Below are 12617 nucleotides of genomic sequence, written 5' to 3'. Positions count from 1 at the left end.
CATAATTTTTACTTTTTTATGAGGTATGTACCCCATTCACAGTCCACCGACTGACAGACAAGTCATTCATCCATTTCCAACAGATCAACGAATCGTAGTGGTCACAAAACCAGGCCAAAAAAGCTACAAAATGTTTTTTTTTACTTTGACAGTTAGCTTGGCGCGTTGTTGTTGACCGTTGAAAATCGAAAGTGCAAATACAATTCGAAATAGAAGAAATATTGTTCATTTTAAAATGTGCATTTTCTAATGCCAAAAATCTTATTAAAATTGAGATTCAACAGTTAAATTTTGACGACCAGCGTATGGCACTACGGCACATAACCTAACATGGCAGCCGGTATGGAAAGGAAAAGTGAAATATTTTCTCAAAGATTAATAGTGGCTGTGTTATGGAATCTCGCGCTGCAGACTTTTCTGGCGGTATCACTTGTCTTCCTTATACAAGTTGATATATTGCACCCATTATCATGGATTGCGTCCACATTTCAAGATATTTTCAGTTGGAAGATGAGCCTCAATATCGTGCTCCTTGGATTGGTATCATTTTTCCAGGCCTACATTTATGGATGTTACTATATGGTGCCACCACCAAAGTATTTCACAAGATTCTCAATGTTCCTGAATTTGTTTTCAATACAGAATATGATATTTAGTGTGTTGTATGCTCTCTGTGGATATTTTACTATGGGATTATATTCATCACTGGCGCAAAGCAATTTTAATGTACTAAAGAAGACATGTAAAAACTATGACGGTCAATGTCTTATGGAGCAAAGTTTATTTTTACAATTCGGTGGAATGTGGATGGGGTTGTATTATTTTTTGAATGTTCATATCTTTAGTACAAATATTTTAATGTTTCCTCACATTTACCAAGATAAGTTTCAGCAAATTAAACTGGCAATTAGCAATATTATTGCTTTAGGATTCAAGAAGTCAATCATGCCAGTTGCATATTACTGTATATTTTATTATTTATGGGGCAACAAACCGAGAAATGTTGTGTCTGATGTGTACAGCTTGTATTTGGAAGATGCCCCATTGGATAATATGCTGAATCTAATCAGCTCTGGAATTTGGATTGGTCTTTGGTTCTACACAAGTTTGTTCCTTGTATCAGTCTATACAATGAAAACAATTTTCAATATTGTGCTGACAGAACCAATGAGATTCCCTATTGAATCGGACAGAAGTCTAACTCTCCATAATGCTTTGGCTCAGAAATTACAGTTTAATGGATATTTGGGAGCTCAAGATTTCAGAATTATGGCTATAACTGATTCTGCAAGGAGGATACAAGTTTTTAAATTGTCTCAGCCTGGAGGACACCCGAGAAATTGGAATCATTTGTTGGAAGTTTCCTTATCAACCATCAATAACTTTAGCAAAGAGTTGGAAATTATTAATGGTGATGGGAAACCTCTTGGTCTAGATAATTCACCACAGAAAAAGTCACTTAACATAACTCCTCCTTCTGGTTTAATGTACAACAATTTGAGAAATATGGCTCACTCACCAGAGTTGTTAGAGCTCAAGGATCATAACAGGAACAAAGTCGATAACACATTTACTACTGTCATGAAAGAGGAATGTTATGGATTGCTGCATAAATTGTGTCAGAAGCCAGGAATCAACTATTTCTTTGGTGAATTGACTGATACTAAATTGAAGTTTTTATTGACACAAGCACAGCCGGTGATGTGGACTTGTGAAGGTCTGGCTTTTATAGCAGCTTCTTCACTAAAAGAGGATAAATATGGAATTGTACAAACAGACCTGCCAATTGTGATCTCAGCTTTGATCAATCTCAAACAAAGTCTCGACAAGATCTCCAAGCCTGGGCTTGTGCCTAGAAAACATATTCTACATGATGAGCTTGCAATCAGGATGAAGTCTGCACTCATATCTTCAGTGAAGAGGAGTATCTATAAAATTGTTATTACTTTCTCTAAATATATTCACGAAATACCATTAGATCCTGATGTCCAAGTAGCTATTCAACCATTTTTGTTATGTAAAGAAGCATAAGTGTAAATGACTGATATTTTAAAATAAACTATTTTTTTATGAAAACATCTTTTATTGTTCGAATATAATATTTACCCACATAATTCAACTATTACTATCTAAAACAGTAAAAAACAATATAATAAAACAGATTTCATCACATTTTCTGCCTAAAACATTAATTGATTTACAAACAATTAACAATTTGCTGAGACTAACACTATGTAATTATTTTATCAGTTTTCCTATTGAAGTCTGTGTAATTTGGACACTAAAAGCTAGTAAAGAATTAGCTGGATGGAATGTTGTAGATAGGGAAAAAGTGTAGAAATAATAAATAGGGTGGTGTTCAAGCAGTACCTACTATCTAATTGTCAATGACTAATTGTGAATACTCGTATATTTGTGGCTGATCTAAATAATTATATTATTATAAATCCAATAAATTGAAAGTTTCCACACCTTAATGCTTGCCTGGAAGAAATTGCTGTTGACCCACTGCTTGTGCTTGTTTAGTCCATTTGTCTGTGCAATAAACAGTATTTGTGGTTGTTAGGTAAAATTTAATGCCAGTTCGTAATAATTTAGAGTAAGGTGTCTTCATCTCGCAATTCGCTGCTGAGAAGTAGAGATCGTTGACTCGCCGCACCCAATAACGCGGTCCGCTCCGCCGATGATGTACCGGACTCGCAGCTCAATGAAGCTGTTGCAACAATAAACTTAAATAACTCTGCATTTTATTACGAAATTAAAAAAAGTTACCAACAGCTTCATGACGGAGGATTGGAAGGAAATAGGAGAATAGACTAGACTGGGGACTAAGTCACGAATGAAATTTCATGCAAATTACTTACCTAATTACAGTATAAGAATGACACTTTTATAAGCAATTTGTTAGCCTAGGTAAGTAAGGTAAGCCAGTTGTATTTGGTTATCCATAGCACAGTGAACCTCTAAATTAAAGAGCGATTAACTACAATGAAGGCGAAACTCACAAGGAATCACGATAATTAAACTGCAAATCAGAAGTTACGATGTTCATACGCTTATCGATGAGGCATCATTGATTGAGGAACATAAACATAATATGTAATAATCATGGAAAGAAGCTTGGTTACGGCTGGGTTTTCACCATAGCGGAGAGGAGACGTGCAGAATCAATTAATCTTAGCGAGAGAGAAGACGCTCTGTCGCTCTCTCCTCCGCGGTGATTAGTGGATTCCTGCACATATCTGCTTTGGTGGAAACGGTTAGCAAAAGAGAGAAGATTAAGCAGTTACAGTATTAGTTTGTCTGAAATTGTACGTCTTCTCTTGTGTGGGTTGTGAAGTTAATCATTATCAATATCTACAATCGTTCAAAAAGTTCTCTTGTTATGGCTGTATATTTAGATAGCACATTCGGATTCCCCATCGATAAGCTTAAAGATAATTCGATTTTCTTGACGTAGATTTGCTGCAGATGGCATTAACTACTTGGCCGGACAAATGAGAAGCGCTGAGGTACAAAATGAGGGTGCCCAGTTGGGTGCAAACCTCGGCTCAGGACGTCGTCTGAGAGGATATTATTTAAAATAATTAATGGACCCTGGTGGCCGGCGCCGGCGTGGTCGGTGTCGGGGTCCTGAAGTGTTTGTTGTCGCGAGCTGATTGGCCGCCTCTATGGCCTGATAATTCGATAACGTAACTATAAGTACTGAATCATTTTACAGTTTTAATTATCGTGATGAAAGTACATACTCACAAGTTGATAGGACAGAGAGAAGAGGGTAGTCACGACAGCGTACCGTTGCGTGTAAATTTTATACATACGAAGGGTGGATTACCGTCGGGGCTCGCATGCGGGGTGGCAGATTCGGTCCTTTGTGAGGGTAGTTCCGGCGATGCTAGCGCCGCTCGCCCTGAACCACCCGGAGACTCAGTCATCGATACTTGGAGACTGTAGCTTTCTCTGTTATTAAACACATTATTTTTTTAATAAAAGATATACAGGGTGTTAGAGTAGATTCGGAATTGATATCAAGTAGTGTTTTTTTAAATTATTTTCAGTTCCATACTTTTGTGACGGAAAATTCCACCTGATATTAACTCAGAATCAAGGTCTCAAGCATCCCTCAGTATTTGTTATGATGCCACTAACATCCAGTATAGTTGTAAGTATAATAATAATATGACACATTATATTTCGAGGTTGAAACAAATAAATAATTTTAATCCTACTTTTGACTTGGGACAAAATACATAAAATAAACAGCCTATATATGTCCCACTGCTAGGCACAGGCCTCCCCTCAATCAACCGGAGGGGGTATCATAAGGCAATTTTATTACTGATTGAATTACGATAAATAGGTTTATATTCTAATTTGAATTTGAATTTTGAATTTGCGATGACAGCGGGTGCTAAACACTAAGGTTGATTGATAGTTATTTTACGATTAGCCTAGGTGAAATGGAAGAAAATATACTGAAAATTAGTACGTACTATTATGTACTATTTCTTGCTGAAACACGCTAAACTATGTTAGGTACGCATTTGGCATTACTTTTGTCAGGTAAAAATTGGTCTTTTAGTTGTTCAGTAAGTTTAATATCTTCGTGAATGTTCCGTCGAGACGCGGGCTAAAAATGCGATTCATAGTTGATAAAATGTTAGCTTATTACAATCATGCATACAATAACGTCATACTTTGCTACACGCCCGATGAAAGTTGGTCAAGAGAAAATAAAACGCTGATGTAAAATTAAAGCCTAATTTCTAGGAAGTAGGTAATGTTTAAAACTAGGCATTAATTTTCTGATGAGAATGCTGTAAGTTGTGAGGTATTTACATTGATCTATTAACTACTCTTCTTATTGTAGACAAAAAGTTAATGCATATATAGCGATGTGGTATTCACTTTTCGTAACACGCACTACGTCGTTAGATTAGCCTGCCAACTGTCAAGACGTTGTATTATTGGCGGTAAAACCCACTATTTCAATTTTAAACTATTTTTTCTAGCTCTTTCTTTTACGCATAAAATCGGCAGAGCTCGGCACGGTGACGACGATGGGCCACTGGACTTGAATATCTCAACCGCGTTACGAAGCACCACGTGCTAATAGAAGTTCTATAATAGCAACGTACCTACTTAATTTCGGACAGAATAAGAATCATTTCAAAATACTATAAAAAAAAAATGTTCCAACAGTTTCTCCATGTTTGCCGTACAGGTTTTATGGAATCTACATACCTACTACGTATGAACATATAGATAGCTAAGGTAGCGCCAAGTTCTTGACGTGTTTTTGTATGACGCGCTGTATCTAGGTAGTTTATAGATCAATGTGTATTATTATAAAACTGCAACTAAAAATATGTGTGTTGCGGCCGAAGTTGTGTGCTTTGATCACATAGAACACCGATAATGATTTGGAGACACACGAGTAGGTATCATGCAACACACATATCATTGTGTATTTACTGTCCGGCGGGTAATGCTAGCCTGTATCCGGAGGTGGATGAGGTCTGGGATATCTCGCTGTCGTAGGATGTGTCGGTGAATCCGCCAGTGCCTGTGGGCTGCAGCAGGGGGGTCTGGGCCCAGGGCCGCCGCAGCGGCGTCGTGTCAGGGCCCGGGGAGGAACACTCGTCGGATTCTAGCCGCATGTGCGATTGCTGTAGGGAATTAATGACTTCGTTAGTACTTCTGGAGTCTCGTTTTCATGAGGCCGATAGTAATGTCATTGCTAGGTCAAGAAGCGTGAAAGGTTCTTTAAATTATGTAACTGAGTATTTAGCTGCCTTGGAAGGGTCGCGGGGTCGTAGGCACACAAGTCCGCGTCGCCCGGATCCAGCATGCCTTCTGCTTCTGCCTCGTTGGTATATAAGTACCGTAGATAAAGTGCAGTGGCGGCCCTAGCAAAATATTTAGTTGGTGCGAAACTTCAAAGTGGCACCCCTCAGCCCCTTAAAATAAAAAAATAATGTTTACGGCCACCCGGTATGAGGAATCTAACGATGAAGTTAGTTTGCGGCTAGGGTGAACCAGTCTTGGTTGATTTTAGCCACCTCGCACCGCCCTAGGGTCGCCACTGATAAAATGTCATACAAAAAATACTTAGCTATTCAAGCGCAGCGGTATAAAGATGAATCTTGATCTCTTGATCTTGATGATGAGTCTTGATTAAAATCAAATACGCTCGTCGTGTTATCATCTACTTTTCGTTTCCATTTTTCAGGTGATCATTTTCAATCTGAGGTACTTATATATCAATGCGTTACTCAGGGAGTTTTGTCACGTACTTCTGGTCTACTAGAATGTCGGCTGCGGCGTAACTTGAAGGTCCCCTTGGAAGGGCCACGGACGCTTGTCATCACACACGTCCATGTCGCTTGGATCTAGCATATCTTCTACTTCTGCCGTTGCCCAAAGTAGCAAATGCAAAGAGGGGTCTGAGAGTTTGTCACGTACCTCTGGTCTACTAGAATGTCGGCTGCGACGGAACTTGAAGGTCCTCTTGGAAGGGCCGTGCGCTCGCTGCAGCCGCGGGCGCTCGTCGTCACACACGTCCGCGTCGCCTGGATCCAGCATGTCTTCTGCTGCGGACGCTGCGCTCGGCGACAGCGGGGACAGTGGGGATGTTGAGGTATCTCCTGTTGTATATTTATTTTTTTATTGGTACAAACATATATAAGATCAAGCCTATTTCCCGTTGGCACAGACCAATGAATTCCATCTACAACAATCCTAACAACACTTTCGCTTTTCCACTCTAATCAAAGACTTCATGCATGCTCGCCGGTTTAGTAGTACTCTTGACCTGGCGTTTCTTTAAGACATTCTGGATCTGATCGCGGTATGTACGCCTAGGCCCTCTATTTCAACTCTATTTACACCCGCATCATAAATCTTTTTATTTATTGAGGAAAGCTAACAGCCCAAAACTTTAAATATTATTGTGAACAATTACACGCTTCATTCAGCCACTACACAAGAAATATTTTTTTCTTCATGCTTGCGAGGACAGCATGAAGAAAAAAACAACAGCATCAACTTATCAGGGTTACTATAGAAGGCCAAATGCCTCCCAATAGTACATGGCCGAGGTAACGACTACATACTTAAACAAATAGTAGCCGGGACCGGCGCTAACAGCCTAATGTGTTCCGAAGCACAGAATCGGATAATCAAATCCGATTGGCGAATGTCCTTACCAAGTGACACCGACCTAACGTAACCTAACTCAACCATGGAATCCCGAAGTAATTTTTTACATGTCCTCATCGGGAATTGCACCTAGGACTTTCAGATCAAGAGCCGAACGCTGTGTGCTCTAAAGACACGGACAAATAACAGGAGAACAATAAACAGTTGCAAAATTTTAACTTCAGATACTCCACTTACCTGAAGTGAACTTGAATTCCACTGATGATACAAATCTTAGTTTCTGATTGGTCGTATACGATGGAGTGGTGGCTGTAGGCTTCTGTTCTTTGATTAAGTTGTTCATGGATCCTGTATATAGTACATAATTAAATTAGTATTATTTCTAAGAAAGAGATGAGAGAGAGAGAGAGAGAGAGAGAAAGAGAGAGAGAGAGAGAGAAAGAGAGAGAGAGAGAGTAAATTAAAGAGTAAGTAGATAAAATGATCTGAATAACTGTCTCTCGCCTGCTTTATCAATCTGTACCCGTATACATTGGATATTGTATTCAAGTTCTAAGCTAGTGAGAGAAATAAACATTATTTTATTTATTTATTTAAACGAACGAGTAAGTTATACCTGCCATTTTCTCAATCGGCGTCAAAGTAGCGCACGGGTAATCAACAGACTAAAACTTTCTGATATATATGTTTTTTTAGGCAGAAGTAATACTTAAAAAGAATACATTTGCCGTATAATCCGAAAGAATTAAGTTGGCAGCACAAGTCAAATGGGTTGCGTACCAGCGAGATTACTATTTGATTCGTGCGGGTCATTATAATTTGAAAATGATTGATTTTAAAATCAACAGCTGTCGATCGCGTGTTTCTATAAAGCAATAGACTACCATCCGTCTGCGAAGGGGTCCCGTTGGTATTGGTGCTGTCGCTGGGACGGCTGTGGTTGCCTGTCTCCACGGTCGGCATGTGCTGACTCGTCGTCGAACTGCTCGATACTGACTCTGGAATAATACCGTATAATTGAAGTGACTGTGTTTACAATTACCATAGAATAAGGAACAGGGGGGGTTAAAAAGGCTACATTTGACATTTGTGTGCATTGCGCACTTACTTTTATATGCGCAAATGTCAAATTGCAATATTGTTTTTTAGATGAATTGCTCCGATGTGGCCTTTTTAACCCCCTCAGTACTACGTATAGAACGGTAACTCCTGACATAAATTCGTAACGGGCTCCGATCTCCCTTGTACTTGTACCATACTTCTGACACTCAATACAAAAATTACATTCTTACAGTGTGCTGCGATGCCGCGTAGGTGCGAGCAAGACAGATAGTCTATGCGCCCTACCTTTGACACTTTCCCGCTTACGGCCATTAAGACCCAGAGGGGATGAGGTAAATCTAGCTCGGTGCCCGATACTAACTGGTGCGGTGCGGAGAGTTACCGTTCAGTTTTTTTCTTTGTTTGTACTAAAGTGGTAAAGTTGATGCCAGTACCTCTCTGCGCAGTGAGGGGCGCGGAGGGGTGGTCGGGCGTCCTGGGCAGGCCGGCACGCGACACCAGCATGGATATGAGCGAGGGCCGGTGCTGCTGCTGCTTCTCTGGTGCGCGACCGAACACCTCCGACGCACGCTTAGTGCCCCCCGCCGCTAGGGCCTCGGACACTTGCTCTGCTGGAGGACGGAAAATGTCAAAAGTGAAAACCGTTGGACATACCAACCACCATACCAATATTCTGAGGGACAAAATACTAAAAGTCTCAACACTTGAGAAACTAGAGAAAGAGAGCAATGGCTGTTTCTTAGTAATAGCTGTCTCATTTAACCTACTTCAAAATGATGGTCGCTTTGAACGTAACGTTATATTAGACAACTCATAATTAAGCTTGCGTACCGTATATGACTACAAAAACTTCCTTACCAGCTTTGTAACAGTCGTGCGACTCCCTCATGATGCGCAGGTCCTTGTTTAGTTCTGCAAGCAAGAATCCCCTGGCGCGAGCCGCGGGAAGCTTCAGTCCCCGGACTCTCTCACGAACCACGAACTGCATGTGCCTCTCATTGTCGCCAATTGGGGGTTGGGATAGCTGGAAATTGTAACAATGTAGAACCCGTATTAATTAACCAATCGCACGTTATCGATTCTTGCGAAAAGCCATGAGGTGCCCCGTGGTTCTTTTAATAATGGTATTGCCCGATGACTTTAGCATCTAACCATGGTAGTTGCGGCTTCCAAATACATCAACTTATTTTTTTTTGACGTGACTTATACTTAACTTCTTGACCAGACAAATGGGAAGCGCTGAGAGCTTTCGCCCTGTCATTTCGCTTAGGGATGGTACTGAAATATCGGCGCCCGATTACTGCAGTCATAGATCTTGTGTCCATTTGTGGAAGTCTGTGTTAGGTGGGCATTACGGTCGTAAGTTTACGTATGTTTATGTATTAGTACTGCAGCGGACCGTGACATATCCTACGTCATCGACTACCACGATGGGACCAGTTTATAGTTATCACGGGTTGAATAGGCCTTCTAAAAATATAGGGTTGCCTCAGCTAATCCTGGTGCGTTGTGCTACGGTGCGCTCTCGTCCTATACGCTGCGATATAACCCACAAACCTTATGCACAATGAACGGCAGGAGTAGCACATATAGAGGCGTGCGGTAGGTGACTATATACTCGAGGAAGTCCCACAGGTGGCGCGCGGCCTCATTCCGCTTGCCTAGCTCCCGCATGGCGCGCGCTATCCGGCCCCATTCGTTGCACAGCTCGCTTACGAAGCATGCGCACATCACTTTTAATGCTGTAACGAAGGTGTAATTTCATATTAGGTAGAACTTTACGAAGTTTTGATACGTCAAAACTGGCTGCGTGTGATCTTCTGATTGCTGTTGGCTCTACTCTTCCACTAGGTTATTAAGAAACTCACGCCAGTTTCGATCGACTATTCCTATCACTCATTTTCACGTCTGACAATTTATCAGCGTTATATCTTAGTTAAGCGTGTTTACATCTCACGCTGTGCAATGATGATGTAGTAAAAGAACGTAATCGTTTATTGTGCTGAAGTGGGGGTCATCACGCCTGTATCTCCAAAGAGATAGATAGAGGTATACAGTATATATCTATTTTTAAGTCCCATGTAATAGTTACCTATTTGGCACAAACTGGCACATTGAAACAATGTGACATTTTTAGACCTCCTCTACTTTCTACCCAAATAGTAAGTATGTAATTTATATAAGAAATTGTTTAAATATTTACCAAGAAAAGCGATCCTATACAGTTGATTGGAGAGCCTGGTAGTATTCCGTATGTCCCTACTCCCGGTAAAGGTGAGAGAGTTGGTGCGTGCATCTGATGCGTTGAGTTTGGCGTTCACTGCGGAGATCTGACCAGGGAGCGCCGGCGGGCACAGCGCGTTTAGAACCACCGATACTATGTAGCTCACGTCTGATTGACGCAGTGGTGGGACGTCTGGAAAAACAGGCGAAATATCAGGTGATGGGTGACCAGCCAGTCGCTTCGGCTGATTGATCTATTGTGCAGAAAGTGTTGTAAAAATTAATTATTAATAAGGATACTGGCTGTTTTTCTTTTGATAAACGTTTATCTAGTCGTTTTTAAAAAATTAAAATTTTTTCACTCTTATACTATCTGCCTAAAGGCCAGCTAATAAAGCTCTCTTTTTCATGGCGTTTGCGTCTTTTTACTGCAGAAATGATATGGTTTATGTCCTCTCACGGTTTTTGCGACATATTCGAGAAGATTGCACCTGAACATGTCCAAAGACCGCGGATTATACGCGTGTATGTATGGACTACAATTTAATGCCTAAACTTACCTCGTCTGCCACTACCCACGCGTATACACAATGGCATCAACAAATTCATTAGCATGTTTTCCGTTTTTTCCTCTGTAGGGAACGTTGTGCTGCCTCCACACAACTGTTCTAATGAGTAACTGTCCTGAAATTAATAAATTCATATGAACAAAAGAATTACGAAATTGATAATTTATTTTTATTAAAGAGACAAGGTGGAGTATGCTCCATACCCCGTCTGGTTGATTGACGGGAGGCCTGTGCCCAGCAGGCCTGCGATGATGAAAGACACAAAAAATATATAAGAAAAAAGTTGTAAGTAGTAATGGAATAAGTACGTACTGCCCAAAATAGACCGGCTGTTTTTTTAATGTGAGGTGTTGCAATGTCATAAGTCTACGCAGCTCTTACAATAGATAACATGAACGATTTAATACAGAATGGGACCAAAGTCATCTAATTGTTAGAAAATAATTATCATTTCATACTTCGGAACCTTTGTTCTCACTAGTTCGATTCATTAGTTCGATCGTCGAACTAGTGAGAATGTTTGTTCTCACTAGTTCGATTCATTAGTTCGATCATTGTACAATAGGTACATATAATAAAAGCTTTCATATTATACTTATAGTAGGCATAATAAATAAATAATAAATAAACTAAACAGGCACCACGAAATAAACATTGCTACTGCAGAGCATTGACAGCGTAATACCTCCATTTTGCGAAACATCTACCCTCAAAATATAACAAACATCATGTACCCTCAAAATAAGACAAGAGAACTATGATCACAGGGGCGTTCAGTTAAATGTTTATAATACTAAACTAGTTTAGTTTCGATCGCCATCGACTCGCAAAGAAGAAGAATACTAAACTTATTATGTACATACCTAGGTGCTATAGGCATAGATGCATTAAGGAAATGTACCAGTGGACGACTTCCGGGTGACATGTGACAATGATTTGTATTATTTAATCTGTTTGTATTGTTTACTATTAATTTACTTGCAGTCGAATTATTTAATTCTCACTAGTTCGACGATCGAACTAATGAGAAAAATAATTCTCACTAGTTCGACGATCGAACTAATGAATCGAACTAGTGAGAACAAATGCTTCGGAAGGCACGTTAAGCAGTCGAACCTTGCTACTATTTACTAAACTATGTAGCGTAGTTTGGGGGAGGCCTATGCCCAGCAGTGGGCGTCGTACGGCTGATGATGATGATGTAGCGTAGTGAGCCATACCTGGGGCGTTTGGCGGTTCTAATCCTGAAACCAGGGTTGATGAGGTCACTGATCTCCCAACATCTGACACCAGAATCCAGGAAAACTAATGTGACATACATATTCCCCGCTGGGGTGGGCAGAGATCTTTTTTTTTGTTTTGGTTTTCCCCGAAGGGTAAGGCAAAGGGAACTATGCTCATACAGCCATGTCTTACGTATTTTTTTTCTTGATGAATAATGAAATGATGAAAGGTGATGATGATGAAACCTAAGCCCCCACCCTCGGAGTAGACTCCTACTCCTAACCCCAAACGAATTAACTCAAAAGTCCGCATAAACTTTCGAGTTATGAAGCGGCTTCCTGGCACGAAGCGAAAATAGGCAGATACACTTTGTTTATT

General features: G+C 40.3%; 2 protein-coding genes across 2 annotated transcripts in view; one reads left to right on the top strand and one right to left on the bottom strand.

Annotated features, from left to right (window-relative positions):
• The first annotated feature begins 143 nt into the window (after positions 1-143).
• Positions 144-2076, top strand: LOC126370061 (nucleoporin NDC1). Its single transcript, XM_050014708.1, has one exon. It carries the CDS (start codon positions 331-333, stop codon positions 2029-2031), a length of 1701 nt encoding a protein of 566 aa, XP_049870665.1. The 5' UTR covers positions 144-330; the 3' UTR covers positions 2032-2076.
• A 17-nt stretch (positions 2077-2093) lies between these two features.
• The window catches only part of LOC126370028 (protein unc-80 homolog), a 45811-nt gene continuing 35287 nt past the window's right edge, over positions 2094-12617 (bottom strand). The window contains exons 55-65 of the mRNA XM_050014655.1: positions 11007-11130; positions 10427-10639; positions 9781-9965; positions 9082-9247; positions 8658-8834; positions 8046-8159; positions 7399-7509; positions 6466-6647; positions 5476-5669; positions 3836-3960; positions 2094-2713 (exon numbers count right to left, since the gene is read on the bottom strand). Coding sequence (XP_049870612.1) covers positions 2595-2713; positions 3836-3960; positions 5476-5669; positions 6466-6647; positions 7399-7509; positions 8046-8159; positions 8658-8834; positions 9082-9247; positions 9781-9965; positions 10427-10639; positions 11007-11130 — 1710 coding nt within the window. The 3' untranslated portion in view covers positions 2094-2594. The remainder of the gene's footprint in view (positions 2714-3835; positions 3961-5475; positions 5670-6465; positions 6648-7398; positions 7510-8045; positions 8160-8657; positions 8835-9081; positions 9248-9780; positions 9966-10426; positions 10640-11006; positions 11131-12617) is intronic.

Source organism: Pectinophora gossypiella, chromosome 10 (assembly GCF_024362695.1).
Source record: "Pectinophora gossypiella chromosome 10, ilPecGoss1.1, whole genome shotgun sequence".
In the NCBI taxonomy this organism is placed as follows: domain Eukaryota; kingdom Metazoa; phylum Arthropoda; class Insecta; order Lepidoptera; family Gelechiidae; genus Pectinophora; species Pectinophora gossypiella.
Note: the sequence above shows the minus strand (reverse complement) of the source record. Positions and strands in the feature narration are given on the sequence as shown.